Here is a 19243-nt window from a genome sequence, read left to right as displayed (position 1 = left end):
TTCAGACTCTATAAAGTATCAGTTATGCTATTTATTAGGGCTAGCAGTATGAAGAAAGAGAGACTAGGATAGGTAATCTAACGTCCCTGTAGACACTGGGAACCCCAAGTTGTGTAGTGCCCAGCGGGCCTCTGATCCACGTGCAGCACACCATGCGGACCCTATCTGCAGAAAGGGTTACCCCATTTTGGTCATTTGAGCTAGTGCAGGATTTTCTTATAAGAAAACAATGCTATTCATAATTTCTCTGTCAAACAGAAAGGATGTTCTCATGAGAACTTGCCGCACTGTTAGATAAAGGCAGGGTGTAATTGCTGGTGCCAAGTGGGAGTCGCCTGCAGGCTCCTCAGTTAAAATTAGCTGGCTGAGCTGATCCTGCAGCCAAGGGGTATGAGCACTACAACATGGACATGATGGCCATGCTGCATGTGCAGCACAGCACAGACTTGGGCCAGCTCAGGTTAGCTGATACTTAACAACAACCCACTGTTAACACCAACATCTCAATGTACCATAGTCTCCTGGACAGGGTCACTGCAGATGGCAACTGGTCTGTTGAGGGAGTGAAATGGAGCAAGACAGTGTAGAGAAGCCTGTTTTTTAAGTTAAATAGAGTAATATTTGTGTGGTCCCATATAGCATAATACATTTTAGTCTTCAAGAATTTCAGTTCCTGTTGCATACTAGGAATTTTGTACTGGACCTGTAGTAGTTTCCTGCAAACTAAAATCAATGAGTATGATTTTTTTATTATGTAGCACACTGATCCGCAAGCTAGGAGGATTTTTCATTCGTCGAAAGTTAGATCAGAGTCCTGATGGTCGTAAGGACTTCCTCTACAGAGCTTTGCTCTACGTGGTATGTATTTCTTGTCTTTGTTTCTGTAGCTGACATTTCAGTTGGGTGGCAAGTGGGAAAGTGAGTTCAATCAGTCTGGGGATGTTTTTTACTGCTTTGAATTTGTCTTAGGTTTTGTGCTGAAAAAAAATAACATTTTTGTATGAAGTCTTGAACGGATAGAATAAAAGAGAATTGGATGCCCAGCACCTTTGAGGATGAGCAGATTTTCACCTTGCATAATCCTTATTGAAGTGGGATGAATACTCTCTGAATTAATGTTAAACTTAAGCCTTGTTTCTCTGATTTCTTTTGTACTGGGACATATCTACACCAATTCTGTTAACTTAATGGAAGTCTCTGTTTATGACGGGTTGATGTAATCCTTTGTGCTGTTCAGTAAAATAGCTGTATTTTCACCTTGGAAGATGGGATGTACTGAGGAACCAGAAGGCAAGATGTATGCGAATCGGCTAAATCAACTGTTGCTAGAGATGCTGTTCTTGAACAAATGGCATTGTACTGCTTGTATATTTATGCAAATTCAATTGCAGTTTGCTCTGGGTTTGTGTCAAGCATTAATTTTGCTTTTGTTTTTTTCACGAGTATTCATGCCAATTCATGATCTTCTGATGTTTTTAAAAGGAAGTGGTTGCTGACAATATATTTCAAATGTGAATTGGCCAGTATAATTACATATTTATTTTTTCCTCTTTTTCAATCTTTTTGTATTCAGCACATAGAAGAATTGTTGAGGCAGCAGCAGTTTTTAGAAATATTCTTGGAAGGCACACGGTCTCGAAGTGGAAAGACATCTGGAGCTAGAGCAGGTCTTTTATCTGTGGTGGTGGATGCTCTTTTCTCAAATGCTACTCCTGACGTCCTAATTATACCTGTGGGAATCTCTTATGATCGCATAATTGAAGGTCACTATAACAGTGAACAGCTGGTAAGAGCAATTGAATAACTTGTTTTGGCTTGGGGATTTTCTGTTTATGTGCAGGAAAATGTGTTACGTAGTTATATAATGTGCTAGTAGTCCTCTGTCACATGTAGTTGGTGTTAGTGTTGAAGAGTGTAGAGCCATGAATCACAAAACCTCTCTGATAGTGAGTGCTGAGTTACGGGTGACATACTCTAAACGCAAATTCATGACATAACAAATATGTTCAGATAGATATCTATGGAAAACAATAGTTCTTTAGATTTACTTGAAGTTACAAGGTGTGTCAAAAGATTCAGCCTTGCTTTGTCTGCTGTTGCGTGCGTTTTAATTTCAAACGTACCCTTTTAATTACAAATTGGAAAAAACCCAAAACAACCACTGATGTTTTCCAGGGCAAGCCTAAGAAGAATGAAAGTCTTTGGAGTATAGCTAGAGGAGTCTTCAGAATGCTGCGGAAGAATTACGGGTGTGTCAGAGTAGATTTTGCACAACCGTTTTCCTTAAAAGTAAGTTCGAAAATTTGAAAATCCTTTTGAAGGTTTGACATTTTGGATGTTTCAATAGTGGGACACATTTATCTTGATTTTTCTCTTTGTGGGTTATCACTAGCGTTATCCACTGAAGTCTGTTCCAGTAGGACAAAAATATCACTGTTTTGCTGAATGTGTGAGTCTTCAGACCCATTTGTGTTAAGCTGAAATAGTCTCAGAGTTGATATGAAGAGTTATGTTAGTTTTGAAACAGTGTAAGTATTCTCACTGGGGTCCTTTGTTTTGTTTTAACAAACACTCTTTAACGTGATCCTTGTACCACGTGGTAATTCTTTACGTTGTAGAGACATTTGGAGTTGAAGGAAACTGAATACTGTTCTCCAGTTTAAGTAACTTAGTGGCTTACACTATTGCTGAGGTAGGGCATTTATCTCACTGGATTTTTAAAATTGCTAAGCAAATCAGTAGCTATGAAAGTATCATGGATAATATATCATAAAAATCTGCATATTCTTTGAAAGTCATAGTTCATTATTAGTTTACAACTATTACACTAGTTCACCAAGTACTGTTGTGTAGTTTCTCAGGGAATGGGGTGGAGCAGTAGTTTCTGCCTTCACTTTTTAAATTTTCTCCATCTCTTTGCAGAATCTGCTTGTACTATACTTATCAGCGTTTCATCAGTCTGTGTTCTGCTACAGCATACCTTATTTTTAGTGTGACTTTAACAAGATTAACTATGGTAACAACAACCTACTAGAACATTATTCAAATTAATTAGGTGTTCTTTCTGCCCTACTTCTCTCAGAAAAGCAGTAGGTTGGAGAGCTTTGGAGGGTTCAATTACCACAGCATTAAATTATTGTGACGGTCTGCACTGCGTTATAATTAGTGTAGTAGGGAAAGGTATTAATTCACTTCCAAAGGAAAAGGCTTGGGCTATTCTTGGTAGGGAGTTAACAATTGTTCTTGGATCAGTATAAGGAAAAGAAGGTTATCTGCCCTCTTAATCCAGTGAAATGCTAATCCCTCTATACCTTCCTAGTAACCTCTGTCAGGTCTCATTTGTATGTGTATTCCTTTTCGTACTCCAGAAGGGTAATAAATGACACAAATTCTTTAAGTATGCCTTAACCAAGATTTGCAGAAGTGTAGTTAGGTCACTCCAGGCCTTTCTAAAGGCGATGAGCTTTTGGGGTTAATTTTGGTCATCTGCAGTTCTGTGAGCACAGGCTTAGAAGTTGAAGAGAGTGAGCTGGCTCTGAGAGTCTTTTAAGCAGCTTTCCTGTTTTCTTGACCAGCAGGTTAAGTGGCTCTTTAGTTTCCCACATCAGTCTTTATAGAAACTGAAAGAACACAGTGTCCTGAAAACTGAATAATGTAAATGTTAACCTGGGGAGGAGAGATGTTTGGCTTTTGAGAAATGTGGGATTCAAGAATTCCAAGCATGCTGTACCGGTACCCTTCCTGCTTCTTTCCTGCTTTAGTTTGTAGTACTGTGAGGGGTCTTGCAACTGGAATTTCTCCATAGGTAAACACTAGTGTAGAAGTTCCTTATCCTGATGTTTGAGGAAAGCAGCCGCAAGCAATAATTACAGTCTCCATGTTGGTTCTGAATGGGTATTAGACTTTGCTCTCACTCATGTTAATGAAGGCAGTTCTCATTCATTTAATCATAGAGAAACTAGTCTCAAAGGAGTTGTTCCCAGCAGGGTGCTCACAAGGGTTATGTATTGGTTCTGTTGCAATTTTTTTCATGAAATATAGATTTCTTGCTGTAGAAAGTCTGCCTTAAAATCAAAAGCAAATAAAGTGTTGAAAACTTTTTCTTTCTGTGACCTTATTACTGCTCTTTTAGTGTGAGCTATTTTTAATCACAGTTGCATTTTTGAATAATTGCCTTTTTCATATAATAATATTATCAGTTGAAGGCAAGAATAAGGTGGAAAAAGTACAAAAAATAACTGAAGTCTTCTCTTAACAGGAATATGTAAACAGCCAAAGTCAAAAACCTGTGCCTGCTCCTCTTTCTTTGGAACAAGCTTTGTTACCAGCTATACTTCCATCAAGGTAGAGATTTTTTGGGTGTTGGGGAGAGGGAGGACAGGTTGGGGGTTTTTGTTCATTTGTTCTTGTAGTGTTCCGCACTACATTCCAAGCAGTGCTTGAACTCCCCAAGGGTAATCTAATTGTCTATAGGAAAACTAAAACCTTAGACAATTGTAACCGTGCAATTTTATTATGAGAGTTGGCATTCTTTCTGGGGAGCTCTGTTTAAATAAGCTCAAGGAGGCTTTTTTTTTTTTTTTAAGTGACATCTGTTGCTTTAATTTTAAATTTTATGGAATAACTTAGGGAAAAAATAACACACTTAATGAGAAATGAAGGATTTGGGTTTAAACCTCACAAACACTTCAGGTGGGTTTTGGTACAATTCCAAAGCAAATAGGACTTGGAGTGAGTACCCCTTGCTCAAGAAGGTGACTGTCACTCAGAACTGCAAAACTGCACTCAAGGGCTAGATCTGCATTTGTTACACAGGTACACATTTTAGTTGAAGTCTTTGCTGGACTTGTATGAACCTGTGTGGTCCTAGTACAGACAAAGTCGTTTATCTTTAGAAAGTTGTAGGTCCATACAAAAGACCATTTCTAGTTCATAGAGAGGCTGGGCTGGAAACTACCTTTTAGGCAGATTTGTTTAATCTACTGTTGTCCACATTGACTGAAGGGAAAAGAGCTGTGAGGTGCAAATGATGTAATGGCAAAGTCATGAATAGCCATAGGACAAGGTTGCAGTTTTTCTTTTGGTGGTCTTTGATTGTTGTTTAATGTGAAGAAATAATCTGAAAGGTGGTAGGTATTAAAATTTCTGTGATGCTTGTTACACATAACATTTTTGGGCCTTATCAGACTGTGTAGTGGTTTTTTGCACTGTAGTTCAGTTAGTGTAATAAAAAAATTTAAAAAAAATCAGTCTAGATTATTTACCTTTTGATCAAAATCTAAATGTCTCCATGTGATTTTTGTATTCTGTGTTCAGACCTAATGATACTGTGGATGAAGGTACAGAGGCCTCACAGCCCAACTCCAGGGATATCACTAGTGAACCCTTCAGAAGAGAGCTGATATCCAACTTGGCTGAGCATATTTTGTTCAGTAAGTGTTATAATATCACTATCAGCTACCTGTTTTGTTTTGCTGATTGCATGAACTAACTTGCTGTTTGGTAATGTCATACTTCCCAGTTCTGTCTGTGCAGGTGATCATTTCATGACTTCAGATGCTCTCTTGACAGATCTCTATGCTTTGCCTCCCTCCCTCCTCTTCAGAGTTGAATAAACTCTCTTTCTGATTAAGCACAAGCTTTTTATTCTCTTTTGTTAATTTTTGTATTTGTTGGACTAGTATACTGAACTTGCTGTACTCTGAAGTGTTTGATTGTCATATCGATACATGATTTCTTATCACTTCATGGAAGAAGACACTGTGGTGTCTTAATGGTATTAAGATCATACTCACATGAACTCATCTAGCTGCACGGACCCAGTGTTGCCAGATTTTGTAGATTATGTGGTGTATGCTTCAGTCAGTAGATCTGTGATTTGTGGTACAAGAGATGCATACAAAATGGTCCTTAGCCTAGTAAACATTTAAGTTTTACTCAGCCTTCTCAGTTCAAGTTACTTTCATTTGATTAATATTGTTACTATACAGGCATAATGCACTTTGTATTTCATTCAGAAGGTACAGTTCTGTGCCAATAACACTGTTTCATTTTTTTTTAAAATAATGGATGCTCTTTCACTTGTAACGATGCTCTGAACTTCTCAGGTGCGTAATGAGTTTATCTTGTTTACCTCTAGCTGCTAACAAGTCATGTGCTGTGATGTCTACCCACATTGTTGCCTGTTTGCTGCTGTACAGACACAGGCAGGTAAGGCTTCTATGCTGCTTAAATAGCAAAACATTACTTTGGCCTTGTTAATTAAAAAAATAGTATGCATTTTGCTATTGCATGATACTAATAGAAGAAAAAAGATGCATTTAAATTAAAATGGACTTCAAGTAGTCTGAAAGCTAATATTTTAGTTAGTAGTGGATGCTTCAAGATAAGCCATTGTTGATGGGATGGTAATAAATACTCATGTGGAAATAGGTTTTTGTAATTCAGAATGTAGTTATGCTACTTCAAAATACACGGCTTTGATTCATGTATCAAGATTGTTTTTTAGATCTCAAATACATTCACCATTGAATATGCTAGAAATTCTTCTGTTAATTTTCAAATTAATTTTGCTGTTCCTCAGTACTAGAATATTATGTCACGATAGCAGAATGATACTAATGTTTAACTGAAGTCTTGTGCATGGGGCTTGGAAAGATTTTTTTTTTTTTTTTTTTTTTCCTCCTGCAAATGTGTTTTGCATTTTTCTTAAATTCCTTCTCCCTCTTATCTGAAGCTTTTATTGCACATAAATTGGGAACAGATTGAAAAATATTGGTCAGATATGTAATGTTGCTTGTCAAGGACAGTATCACCATTCCTGTCAGTCCAGTCTTTTCAATTTCCTAAAATAGTGGGATCAAAGAAGCATTTTACAATGTGATCTGAAACTATCTTGACAAAAAACAAGGAAAGGAAGTACTTGAGGAAAAGCCTTTCCTCATGTCCCCAAGCAATTGAACAGTTCTATTAATTACAATATTCCCAGATAATTGAACATTCATTATACAGCATATGTAATGGAAATAAAATACCTCTAACATGTGCCTAAGAACAACTCGGGTCTCTGCAGGTTGTGAATAAACCAAGAAGCAAACAAAAAACTTGCACTTCCAAATAGCTGCATGGTTTTAAAATATAATTGCATGTAATTCAAAACCTGTGGACTATTTCAGCAAAATCTCAGTGAAAATAAGTTTTGCTAATATGACTGTTGGGCTTTTGATTATTGACAAATAATGTGTTGTTTATGTGTTTGTTATATATGTGGTTATGTGGTTTACAGATAAACTCCTGTGCAGAAAAATTGTTTCACTGTGTGATACTGTTTTTATTTCTAGGGAACTGATCTTTCCAGGTTGGTAGAAGATTTCTTCTCCATGAAGGAGGAGGTCTTAGCCCGTGACTTTGACTTGGGATTTTCAGGGAACTCAGATGATGTTGTCATGCATGCCATCCACTTATTGGGGAACTGTGTAAATATCACAAACACTAGTCGAAACAACGAGTTCTTCATCACTCCCAGCACAACGATACCTGCTGTCTTTGAACTGAACTTCTACAGCAATGGAGTACTTCATGTATTCATTAAAGAGGCCATCATTGGTATGTTTTGGGGTTTATCAAGGAAAGACTTTCTTGTAACCAATGAAATAAAAATATCTGCACAAAAAACCTTATCATGTAATTTACTTTTATCTATTTCTTCCCTCCCTGCTTCAGCCCATGTTTACACTAAGAAAAACAATTTTAAAGTAAACCTGTGTTTTGTTTGTGGAATGTTTCCACTCATTTTCCCCATCATCTGTTATCTTTCTTGGATGTATTTGTGTATTGGTCACTGCCATAGGCAAGGCACTATCAGAGTTCTGAGCCAACATGGCAAAACCTGTTCTTTGATCAGCAAAATTTTAATGAGCTTTTCTTTCAATGTGACATTAATTGGACACAAACGAAATAGTGATGAATCCATCTTTATTCTTCAATTGCATGTGTAATGTTTGACTGCTTTTAGGCCTAGTAGTAGACAAAACAGAAGTTTTACATTTTCTTTGCCCTAAAGCTCTTTGGAACTTTGCTTATGTTTGTTTCTGCTCTAGCCTGCAGTCTTCGTGCGGTTCAGAGTAGGAGGTACAGAAATGGTACCAATGGTGGTTCTCCCAGTTTGATTAGTCAAGAACACCTCGTCCGAAAAGCTGCCAGCTTGTGTTACTTGCTTTCTAATGAATTTACAGTATCTTTGGTAAGTAACTGCATTAATTGTCCACGTTTAAAATTTTTGTTCTGCTTGTAACTGTGTGTTACTTTAAAATTAATTGATGCTTTCTTCAAACATCACAGATCTGCTATGTTCACTGTAAGTAGAGTCTGATGGTAATGGGTATCAAGAGGTTGATTATAATTTGAGAAAGGAAGATAACATTGTTCCCGTTTACTTCAAGGAAACGTCTGAACATTTGAGCAAATGTAGTTCCATCAGAACAGTTCATCCAAAAGATGTGTGGCCTAAGATAACACATAGATTAGCTTGCCAAACTCCTGTCACTACCTTGCTTCCTTGGCAAGGTGTGACAAAATTGATCCGGTTTGAGGGATATATACTGAGTGCACACCTGCTGGTCATGTAGGTGTTAAAGTGGGTGATGCTGGGGTGAGCCTGCAGCATTTCTGCTGTGCTGGCTTTAGGCCTTTCCTGAGAAAGAAAAGCTGCTCACTCCATCTCTGTCAGCTTCCCACAACTCGACGTTCAGCTTCTAACAGATTTTGTGTCGCTTATGTCGTTAGACAGACCATCACAACTATATCTGCATTCTGCCCAAGCTATTTAAATATTTTTTACTTAAACAAATACAAGTCTTTGAAAGTACCCAACTCGTATGAGTTTGCATATGTGATTGAAGTTACACTGGGAACTAAGGCTCCAGATATCTAAAGATACTCATAATTTGCACAGGAGTGCAGTAGTCACAGTGTGCCACACCTAGTACTTAGTGGCAATTATAAACATGGCCTGACTTTGATTTTTGTTTTGTTACATAACACTGAAGAGAGCTGATGTTATCTCAGTTTTCAGTCACTGTATACTTATACTCTGAATACTTGCAATTTCAAGTGCTAGATTTTTTTTTCTTATGTGTAGAAGTTACTTAGAATTCTAGAGGCTCTTGAATTAGTTCTTAAATTTGTACACATATTTCTGAGTCATTCCTTCTTAAATGAAGCGTAAGCAAAATCTAGTATTTTTGTCTGGGCAATAATGTAGCTCATATGGCAGGGTTCTTTAGTAATCTTATCCTTCTGCTTTCAGAGTTAATAATTGATTTTTTTTTAACTTAGAAAATATTTCCTACATGATTATGAACAATGTAAAAGAGGTTGGTTTTTTATTCAGAGTTTCAAAACACATAAGGGAATTTCCTAAAAGTGTACTTTCCTTTAAATTCCAAATAAATCACTGGTATGAGTCTCAATGATTTTAGTTTTACGATTATTTTATTCCAGAATTGTTAACAAACTAAAATTTGGTTAGAGGCAATTAAAAGGGGGAAATATTTAATGTGGTTTTCTACCAGTGTAGTAATGTATTTCTTCAGAAAACTTGGACAAATTTTAAATATCCTATTTCACTGTAATTTTTAAATGTCTGCCTGTCTGCCAGGATAAACATAAGAATAGTGCATTTGAATTATGCTGGTAAAAGTTTAATAACTTGTTTAAAAGGAATAGTACCGCTGTATCCAAAACATTCATATTGGTGTTGCTATAATAGGTATAATAGATGTGATTTTTTCAGTGCATTTCTTTTATGTTATGCAGCCTTGCCAGGTGATATATCAAGTTTGCCATGAATCTGTGGAAAGGCTGATACAATATGGCATTCTTCTGGTGGCCGAGGTAAGGTGATAGAGATACTGTATGAGCTTTGTTTCTTGTACTTGACTGTAGCCATAGGTAGTTTATGCTTCTTAGTTGTGTCTTGTTCTAAATATATGCTGTTACTGAGAGCTTGTAACAGCTTAAGTCCGGGACGGATGCTGCTTCATTCTTAGATTTGTAAGTGTCAGACGTTTGGGTGTAGTCATCCGGTGATGCTACAAATGACTCTGTGTGTAATTTCACTGTGCCATTAAACCTACTAAGGAAGACACATTTTTGTACTGTCCTGTAAAATGCAGATTTATTTTATTATTGGAGCCCTTTCAAATTGTAGCATAGCTTCATGGATGTTTACTTTCTACTCTACAGGAGTCAAGAGTCCAGATTCTTTGTCATTCTTTGATTCCTTTGCATCAATATCGATCTTGAAATTATTGTAAACATCCTCTGCTAGCACAGTTTGCGGTTTCAGGGATGTACTGGTGTTGCTGTGTGTTGCAACCTGCCAGAGGCATACAGTGTAAAGGAAACCCGGGGACTGAGGGGGCAGCTGACTCAGCACACCTTTGCTTCCCAAACTTCTTTTCTGCACGGTAAACAAACCATGGCACTCAGGAGGAAGCAACAAAATCTAAAGAGCCCATGGAAAAGGAGTTGCATATTTGGCTGCTTTCTTCTTGCAGCTCTCCAGTTTCAAAGGAGGCTAGAACTGCTTCTGGTGGATTTGTTAATGGCCACTGCTTCACTCTAATCATACTGCATACCTTTTGATACATGCTTCCATTTTTAATATATGTAACCATAGGTGCGATTTACTTGATATACCTGGATATTAAACATTCTCCTTATTTGGAGTTACTACTGCTTGCTTTTTATCTGAACTACTGACATGTTGTTATAAATTAGATTGAGTTTGTTATTAGATAAATCCCCAAATGACTGCTGATCAGAGGATTAGGAAGAAACCTTTATGTTCTCTGCCTGGGGACAGAGGAGAAAAATATGTGTGGACAGCAGTAGATATGCACCTCTGTCTACTCAAGCATGAAACCTGTCTTGAGGGTTCTTCTATAAATTTTGGTTGCTGACTCTGGTGCTTTGCAATTTATAGCTGGAATATAGATAGCTATTAGGCTGTATATAAATATTTGTCTGTGTTGTCTGATATAACACCACCAGCACAACATTTGAATGCTTAAAAAAAGAGATATATTCCATCAGTAAATTTCTTAAACTTAGAAAACCTCTGTACCTGCTTATTACTTTTAAAATGATAAGAATTTGCATAATCAGTGCAAACACTGTAAGCAATGACTGTTTCATGACTTCAGATAGGTTGGAAATGTTTGTGAGGTTTTTAGAACATGTTCTTTAAGAAAGGTAGCTAGCTTCTGCCCCTTCTGATTATTTCAATTTACTGTAGACATTAACACATTGATAAATTTCCCATGAAATTGAGCTTGATTGACCTATGCTGCTTTTTGAAATTATTTTCCTGTGATACTAGTATCTACTTCAAAAACTAAGAAATATTCCTAACACACAGTGATCTCTTTGGTATTTTTTTAAACTTATTTTGTGACCTTTGCTTCATTCAAAATAAAACATTTGATCAGAGTGTAAGATTGGAAGGATGTCATTCTTCATTTGCTTCAGAGGCCTTTTTCTTTGTCATGAATATTATGACAGTAATCACGTCTACAAGGTGTCTGTTTATCCATTTGGTTTTAATCTTGCCTGATTCCCATTTCTAAGTGGAATAACTGTGTGTGGGTGTTTCCTCAGTGACTTAGCACTGGTGACCTTTGAAAAAATCTTTCTGTTCTACTACTTTGAGCAAAACAAATAGTGGTGAATGATTGACACTAAGGCTTCCCTTATTCTTTCAAGTGTGTGTTTACTATCTCTAAAACTCATTTCTGAAGATGCATTGTTGAAATTGAATGTTGCATCAAACATTGATCAGGTGAGAGTTTTTCTGTTGCACCTCAGTTACTGTACTACTGAACTTCTGGCACACCTGCATCAACATAATCAAGGTTTAAACAATTTGGAGCCTTCATGATTAAAACTGGCTCATTCTATTCCAACCAATATCTCATGTGGGCACGAATGCAAGAACATGATTAGAAGCAGTAAGTTACCACTTTCAAATAGCAACTTATGGCATTTTGCAGGAATTGAGATTTTAGCTGTTGTAAGATAATAACACAGAGTTTACTACTCTGTCTTTAAGGTAACAGTAGTACAGAGGTTAGCAATATCCACATGTAGATAGCATCTCAACTTTACATCCTAACACAACTGAAAACACTTTCTTGGCAACTGCTACTGCGTTGCCTCTGGTAGGAAGATTCAGCAACTCTTGTGAAGATTTTCACTTTTATGTGACAGGCAAACTAAAGAAAAAGTCTCTTTCACCAAATGTCTCTTCTCTCTGCTTGTCTCATCCCTGTCTATAATTGGGTCTCACTTGCTTTCATTAAATATTGGTTAATGGATGAACTGATTAAGTCGAATGAGTTTATAAAATAAACCTATTGTTTGCCTGGACTTGGGTTTTCTACCTATTTACAACCTTGTCTTTCAAATTTAAGCAGGATGATCAGGAGGATGTTAGCCCCAGTCTTACAGAACAGCAATGGGATAAAAAACTCCCTGAGCCATTGTCTTGGAGAAGTGATGAGGAAGATGAAGACAGTGATTTTGGAGAAGAGCAGAGAGATTGTTACCTGAAGGTAATATTATCCTAAGGCTAATAACGTTGAAGCCTGTTGCGAGAGATACAAACTACTTCACTGGTTCAGGAGGGGTAATGATAATTTTTTTTTTTTTTTTTTTTTTTTTTTTTTGCTGGTTCACAGTGTTAGTCTGTTGTATTTTGCTACAGTCAGTAAAACACCTTTTTCTCCTTCCCATGAGGAAAACGACTAAGGAAACATCAAATAAACTTACAGGGAGGTGGAAGGACAATGGTTAGTGTCATGAACACTGATAAAGGCTCAAGTATCTTAATGTTTAAATGTTTTATTCTTTACTGACAGCATGCACTCTAAAAGGGGCACATCCAGTTGGTATTTATTTTCAGCCTAAATTTCACTTCATAGATTGATCACGTTGATTTTAGACATTACCAGTTTTCTCACAAAGCTGACACAAATACTCTTTAGGATATCTTGTTAACACTTGGAAACTTATGTCCATCTCTGTGAATGTATGGCAACCCTTCTGTTGGCTGCAGAACAGTATATGATGTCTTCAATTTTATCTTAGGAAAATAGTTATTAATATCCTGGAGGAGAAAAAAGTAGCATCGGTCTGTGATGTGCAGTGCCTGTTTTGTCCCTCATGGTAAACTGCTTTTTTGCTATGTTTTTATAATGTGCTGTGTTGTGCCCCATACTCCTAGTTGTACTAAGAATTATTTCAGCTGCTATTTTGCTCTGTACTATGTTGCAGGTCATTTCCACAGGTCTCTGTCACTTTAGCTCTTGTTGCCCTTTCTTAGGTGAGCCAGTCTCAGGAGCACCAGCAGTACATCACTTTCCTGCAGAGGTTATTGGGACCATTACTGGAGGCATATAGCTCTGCTGTCATCTTCGTGCACAATTTTAGTGGTCCTGTTTCAGAGTCTGAATACCTTCAAAAGTTACACAGGCACTTAATAAGCAGGACAGAGAAGAATGTTGCTGTATATGGTATGTTAAACTGGTTTTATAACTGGATTTGATTAATTCTGCTCCTCCTAGCACAAGGTAGACCAAATTCAGTTGCAGTTTGTTTATCTCTGGGTTTTCTTTCTTGCAGCTGAGAGTGCTACCTACAGTCATGTGAAAAACGCAGTGAAAGTCTTCAAGGAAATTGGGGTGAGTGTTTGGTGATCAAAGCTGCAGACTGTTAAGTTTCATTTTAATAATGAGCATAATTTTGACAATTCATGGAAGCTGTTCAGTGTCAGTTTAAAAATCTGTGAAGGTATCTGTGCAAATGTATTGTGGATTTTGAGCATTTTGCTTTCCTTAAAGCTCAGGGCAGTAGGGGAAGAGCACACATTGCAGAACAAGGCACTTCTTGCCCCCGAGAAAACCTGTGTAGATGAGGGCTAGGTGACTGGACATTTTTATTCACAGCAAATGAAGTTCTTCTGCTCTACTCCATGTCCTTATTGGACATCAGTGTCAATGTTGGAAGGCTGAGAGCATATTCTGTGCTTAGTAACAGCTAAATTTTGGCTTAGCAGTGGTTGATGCTCTAAGAGAACTATCCTAGTACACCTCCAGTGTCCACCATGAGGATACAGGTGTTCTTTAAAATAAAGTATCAGTTTTGCACTTTATGGCTAGCATTTTGGATTTTAAATCACCTATCTAGATTTTGCAAATGAAGAGTTTCTCTTTCATGAGAATAACGTGGCTTCCCGAATGCCAGATGGGATTTAGCATTATAATTTTGAAAGCATGAGCATTTAGGCAAAGCATTGCTAGATAAGGGGTTTGAAGTCTTTGTCTTTAAATTCTGATGTAGTAAATAATCTTAACAATAATTAGCTTATAGTAAAGCCTATAGTAAAGATAGCTTCCTGTAGGCTGTAAGAGCTGTGAAGAAAGCAAGTATCAAATCCATCAAAGTGGAACTAGATAGCATCTGCTGAGCATCTATTCAGAGCGTAGCATCTGAATTCTTGTTTTCAAAGTGCTTACACTTTCAATTCAGATGCCTTTTGAGTGCATGTTTTATCCCTCACTGTTAGGAGTTGTCTGTTTATCATACACTGTGCTTATTTCTCAGTTTCTCTTCTTCCATACCACTTGAAGGGCTTCAACATTGAGTGAATTCTAATAATATCTAAAGGCATTGCCACCTAAGCCTTCAAGAAAGAAAAAAAAAAAAAAGTCCTGTAAATGAAGTCAAATTCAGTGTAGACTGTAAAATTTTAATCACAAAAGAAAGGAGATTCCTTTAACATGGTGATACTTACATATTTTCATGCTGTGCTTTAGGTTTTCAATCAGACAAAACAAAGAAGAGACACCATTTTGGAACTAAGCACTACGTTCCTACCTCAGCGCAACAGGCAAAAACTACTGGAATTCATCATGAGCTTCATGGTATTATAAGACCACACACAGCACCTTTGACCAGGGACATGAAGACAGGTTTTGAGACTGTGTCAAAGCCTGGGGACATTTGCTAATCCTTCAAAGTGTAAGGTGCCACTGTCTGGGTAAGGCCTTCTCTGACTTGAACTACTGGAAGACAAGTGCCTTCTTACGTATGCATTTATGGGTTTCTTACAGTCCCAATCCTGTTGTAATACAGCGATACTCAGATGACACTTTGGATACAAGTAATCAAACGTTGCAAAAAATAAGATAAATTATTAGAATTAGATTTAAAATGAAGAATGAAGTTTTATCAGTGTTATGTTTTAAATATACTTTTAAAGTCTGTAACAGATGCGCAAATACACCTATTGGCAATCTGTAACTAACCCTGAGTTCTTGAGTTTAGTGGCAACACAGCTTATGGCATAAACAAGTAACTCATTCCAACTCAGTTTTATTATTTTAAATAAATGGTTTAAAAATTTTGCTTAGGCAGGAGATATATATTTCATGGATAAAGCCATAGTTTTTCATAAACGGTAACATAAATGCCAAAATTCTAATGAGGATAACAGTTACAGACATCTGAGAATAATGATCATGTAGCAGATGATTGTGAGAGACATTGTCAGCAGGCACACCTTGCACTATCAGAGCTGTGTAGTGCAGTGGTAAATTGCACTAATCACTGCTGTCATGAAGAATGTGAGAGTAGTGTTCTTGGTTTTTATTATGGCATCTGTCATTCAGCCAGATGAAAGTCAGGAGACAGTTGCCTGAATGTGAATATCTTGTAAAATCTTAGATTATTATTTAATTGAAAAAAGCTATTGTTTGGGTTGGGGTTTTTTTAATTAATAGGATGTCAAGTTTTGTTGTTTTCTTTTTTTTTTTTAAAGTGGAGTAAAGACTTGATTTGGTGAAATAATTTTTAATTTCGGCCCTAAAAATTTAAGCAATAACTTTAGCAATTCTTTGGAAACAAGTGTTCATATTGTATTCTGTTGCTGAGCAAATCTAAATTGGCATGAAGTAGTAACCTCTAGAAACACAGAAATATCATAAACAATGTACTTTTGACTCTGATCTAACTGACTTTAAAAATAATTCATAGACAAAACTGAATGATAAATAAATTCTGTCCTATGAAACAGGACTCTGGTCTTGCAATTTGATCCTTTTGCATGGAGGACTTGCACTGTAGATTTCATCTTCTCTTCATGTGAGTGGAGATTAGATTGTACCAGTAGTCCTGTATTTTAGTACAGCTGATCTAGCTGAAGCAATAACTTGGTGGTATGTGAAGCTGGTTTGCTTGTGAGATGTGTTTTTCCTCATTTAGATTGCCTTCTATATGAGGGAAATCAAACACTTAAATTACTGCAATATTTTGCTTGATTTTCCTGTCCTGGCCTTGTGAGCAGAAAATTCCCCAAACTTCATCATGTAATCTCTGTTGCTTAACATAAATACGGAAAAGCATACTTGAATCCCAGCACTTGCACTGTTATGCCAGCACAAAACTGATGCACACAATTTGAGTTTGTGGCCAAGGAGCTTGCGTTTGTACTGCACATTTGTCAACAAGAATATTTCTGTAAATTTTTTTATTAAATGCTATTAATATTTTAAACCTGCAGTTTATAGTTTATTAGCATTATACTGTTAGCACTGTGAGACGCATGTGTTTTGTCACTAAACCAGGTGCTCTACAACACTTAAAAGAATTTCTGAACCAAAGCTACATTAATACAGATAGAAACTGACCCTAGTGTCGCTCTTGTTCTTATGTCCTTTTGCTGTCTCAGCAGGATAGTGACTACATTACATAATTTGTTTTGTGAAGTCTATTAGTTATTTAGAAAACAGTTTCATCTCATACTAGCTAATGTGCACTGTTCGTTAACCTGATGAATGCTCCATAACGGTTGTTGCTGATGGCTTCCATTTAATGTCAAAGACCAGGTGCTTCTGAATAATGAGCTCTCATAGTTTACTGCACTTCAGTAAATATGAAGTGTACTAACAGCGAAGATTGTACATAAAAACGGTTTTTAAAAATGAAGCAATATGAAGCAAACAAAACTTGAGTCATTTTATTAAGAATGTTCTGCCAACTGACGTATTAGTTACCATAAAACCCAGGAATACTGTGGTCACTGGAGTGTTCTGCTAGGTGTTGCTACTAAGATAATTTATGGCTTACATTAAAAAAAAAAAAAATCTGGTTAATATAAAACAATGAGTGGGTAGGGTAATAATGCATGTGAATACACATTAATGAATACATTTAGTATGCAGAGGGAGGGCCACCTCTAAAACTGATTTGTTTTTGTATGAAAAAAACCTGCATGTGAGAAGTCATATGAATCATATGCCACTGGAAGCCTTTGCATTCTGCAGCAAGTGTGTATGTATACATATATATTCAAGTGTGTATATTATCGCACATGACAACTATGCTTTTCCCTGAAAATAAAGCACAGAATATAAAATCACCAGGCTGTAACAGTCAAAACCTAAAACCAACACTAAAAACCAACACTTTTGCACTGTATTTACACCTTCAGTGTCTTCTGATTTTATTAACCTCTCATGTTTCCTTTGCTGATAGAATGCCAGGTTGAGTTAATTTCAGTAAAGTTAACCAGTATACAAGAAAGGACTGGCCCTGAACTACCACAAATGTATTTTAAGACTCTCCTCTTATAAAGACTTACATGAGTCTCATCATTGTTATGAACATACTACTCAGGTGTGCAAGTCTTTTTGGGCCAGGATCTTTCATGATATGAGAAATTTAATCTTTCCTTATGCATTCTGTAGATCTCACCTTTTTAGAGTGATGAAAATGTAGAGTTCTGCTTCCTGTGCTGCCACAGCTACCCAGGGATCATAAACTTGTTAATACATTTACTTTCTACTCACACTGACGTCGGAGGCATACCTGCCTTCTCTTTGACGGTATAGGGCTTTATTCACCTATCTTTGATTAGGAAGCATATACCTACACTTGTGTTCAACTGACTGCCTGCTCCACAGAGAAGTATCAGAATCACCATGTAGAAGAAAGCTGAGTTGGGAGGTGATGTAAGATACTGTTGCTCTTTTGTTTCTGTGCTAATGAGCCTGATACTGCTTCCTGGAGAATGTTACCACGTTTTACCTGTTATGTGTAACGCTGTGTCCGTTGTAGAAGCACAGAGATGTACTGGAGTCATTTTAATAAATTAAACTGTTTGCTAATATGACATTTAACAAGCTCTTCTAGTGGTTTTTTGGGATTTTTTTTTTTGTTTGGGGTTTGTTTTTTGTTTTTTAATAACCTGCTAAGATAATTCATTCAATAACTTTGTCCCATTCCAGGTAGTTTCTGAAATTAAACCATGAAAAGTTTTCATTGTAGATGTATCTCTACCAGTGTATGTACTGGAGCAGAACCATTTAAAGTGGAGGTGCCATTTTGCTTCCCTGTCTCCCCATCCCTGCAAGGCTCTTGTATGTGGCTTCCATTTTTTAAAGTTCTTCTCACCTTACAGTGGCCGGGGGGCAGGGGGGTATCATTCTGGAGTCTGGGACAGCTCTGATGTTGCAGACTGTCCCTTCTTGTGGTGATTTCAAGCTGACCTAGACTGCAATAAGCACTTGTGACCAATTCCGACAGCATCTGGCAAATGTGAATCAATTGGAGTGGGGCTTTAATATAATAAAGCCTGCATAGATGATCATTACTTAAATTGAGAAGGAGGTATGCTGTTTCACTCTTCAGGAAAAAAAAAAAAAAAAAGTTATAATCAACTGATTCTTTAAGAGGCCTCTAGCAATGTTCACATGCAAGCAAGGCTCGATTAATTGACAACTCTAGGCTGAGGCAGGAAACTAAAATTCAGTTATTGTCAATAGCTTGAATAAAACCCAATTCTTACTAATGATGACCTTACATGTTATTCTTTCTGTAAATGTCTTCCTATTTCTCAGTCTTAAAATCCCAAATGTCAGATAAAGCACTTATCTCTGGTTTTTGCTTAATTCAGTTTTCTTGTAATAAAAGCTTGCCAGGCTTATTTAGAAGGATCACTTGATTTGAGCTCTCTGCTTTGTTCTCTTATGGTACACCAAGTTTTCAGTAGCCCTGTATTTTCAAGGAAGGATCCACATTGATCTGAATTGCTGCTTGAAACATTTTCAGTCTTTTATAGATGTTCATTGCACTTTGCATTTACTGGGTGAGAAGTAGCATCCTTATTGATTCTTCTGTAAGT

General features: G+C 36.9%; 1 protein-coding gene across 6 annotated transcripts in view; it reads left to right on the top strand.

The window, feature by feature from the left end:
* Positions 1 to 18232, top strand: part of GPAM (glycerol-3-phosphate acyltransferase, mitochondrial) — a 32597-nt gene extending 14365 nt beyond the window's left edge. For 5 of the 6 annotated variants that reach the window (XM_074875284.1, XM_074875286.1, XM_074875282.1 and 2 more), the window contains exons 9-21: positions 759 to 858; positions 1574 to 1786; positions 2176 to 2289; positions 4259 to 4344; positions 5317 to 5432; positions 6140 to 6210; positions 7341 to 7605; positions 8100 to 8242; positions 9817 to 9894; positions 12474 to 12614; positions 13385 to 13574; positions 13684 to 13742; positions 14877 to 18232. In XM_074875284.1, coding sequence (XP_074731385.1) covers positions 759 to 858; positions 1574 to 1786; positions 2176 to 2289; positions 4259 to 4344; positions 5317 to 5432; positions 6140 to 6210; positions 7341 to 7605; positions 8100 to 8242; positions 9817 to 9894; positions 12474 to 12614; positions 13385 to 13574; positions 13684 to 13742; positions 14877 to 14993 — 1693 coding nt within the window. In that variant the 3' untranslated portion in view covers positions 14994 to 18232. The remainder of the gene's footprint in view (positions 1 to 758; positions 859 to 1573; positions 1787 to 2175; positions 2290 to 4258; positions 4345 to 5316; positions 5433 to 6139; positions 6211 to 7340; positions 7606 to 8099; positions 8243 to 9816; positions 9895 to 12473; positions 12615 to 13384; positions 13575 to 13683; positions 13743 to 14876) is intronic. The other variant, XM_074875287.1, reaches the window with a different exon arrangement.
* The last annotated feature ends 1011 nt before the right edge of the window (positions 18233 to 19243 follow it).

This window comes from Strix uralensis, chromosome 7, assembly GCF_047716275.1.
Source record: "Strix uralensis isolate ZFMK-TIS-50842 chromosome 7, bStrUra1, whole genome shotgun sequence".
NCBI lineage: Eukaryota > Metazoa > Chordata > Aves > Strigiformes > Strigidae > Strix > Strix uralensis.
This window is presented reverse-complemented; position numbering and strand designations above follow the sequence as displayed.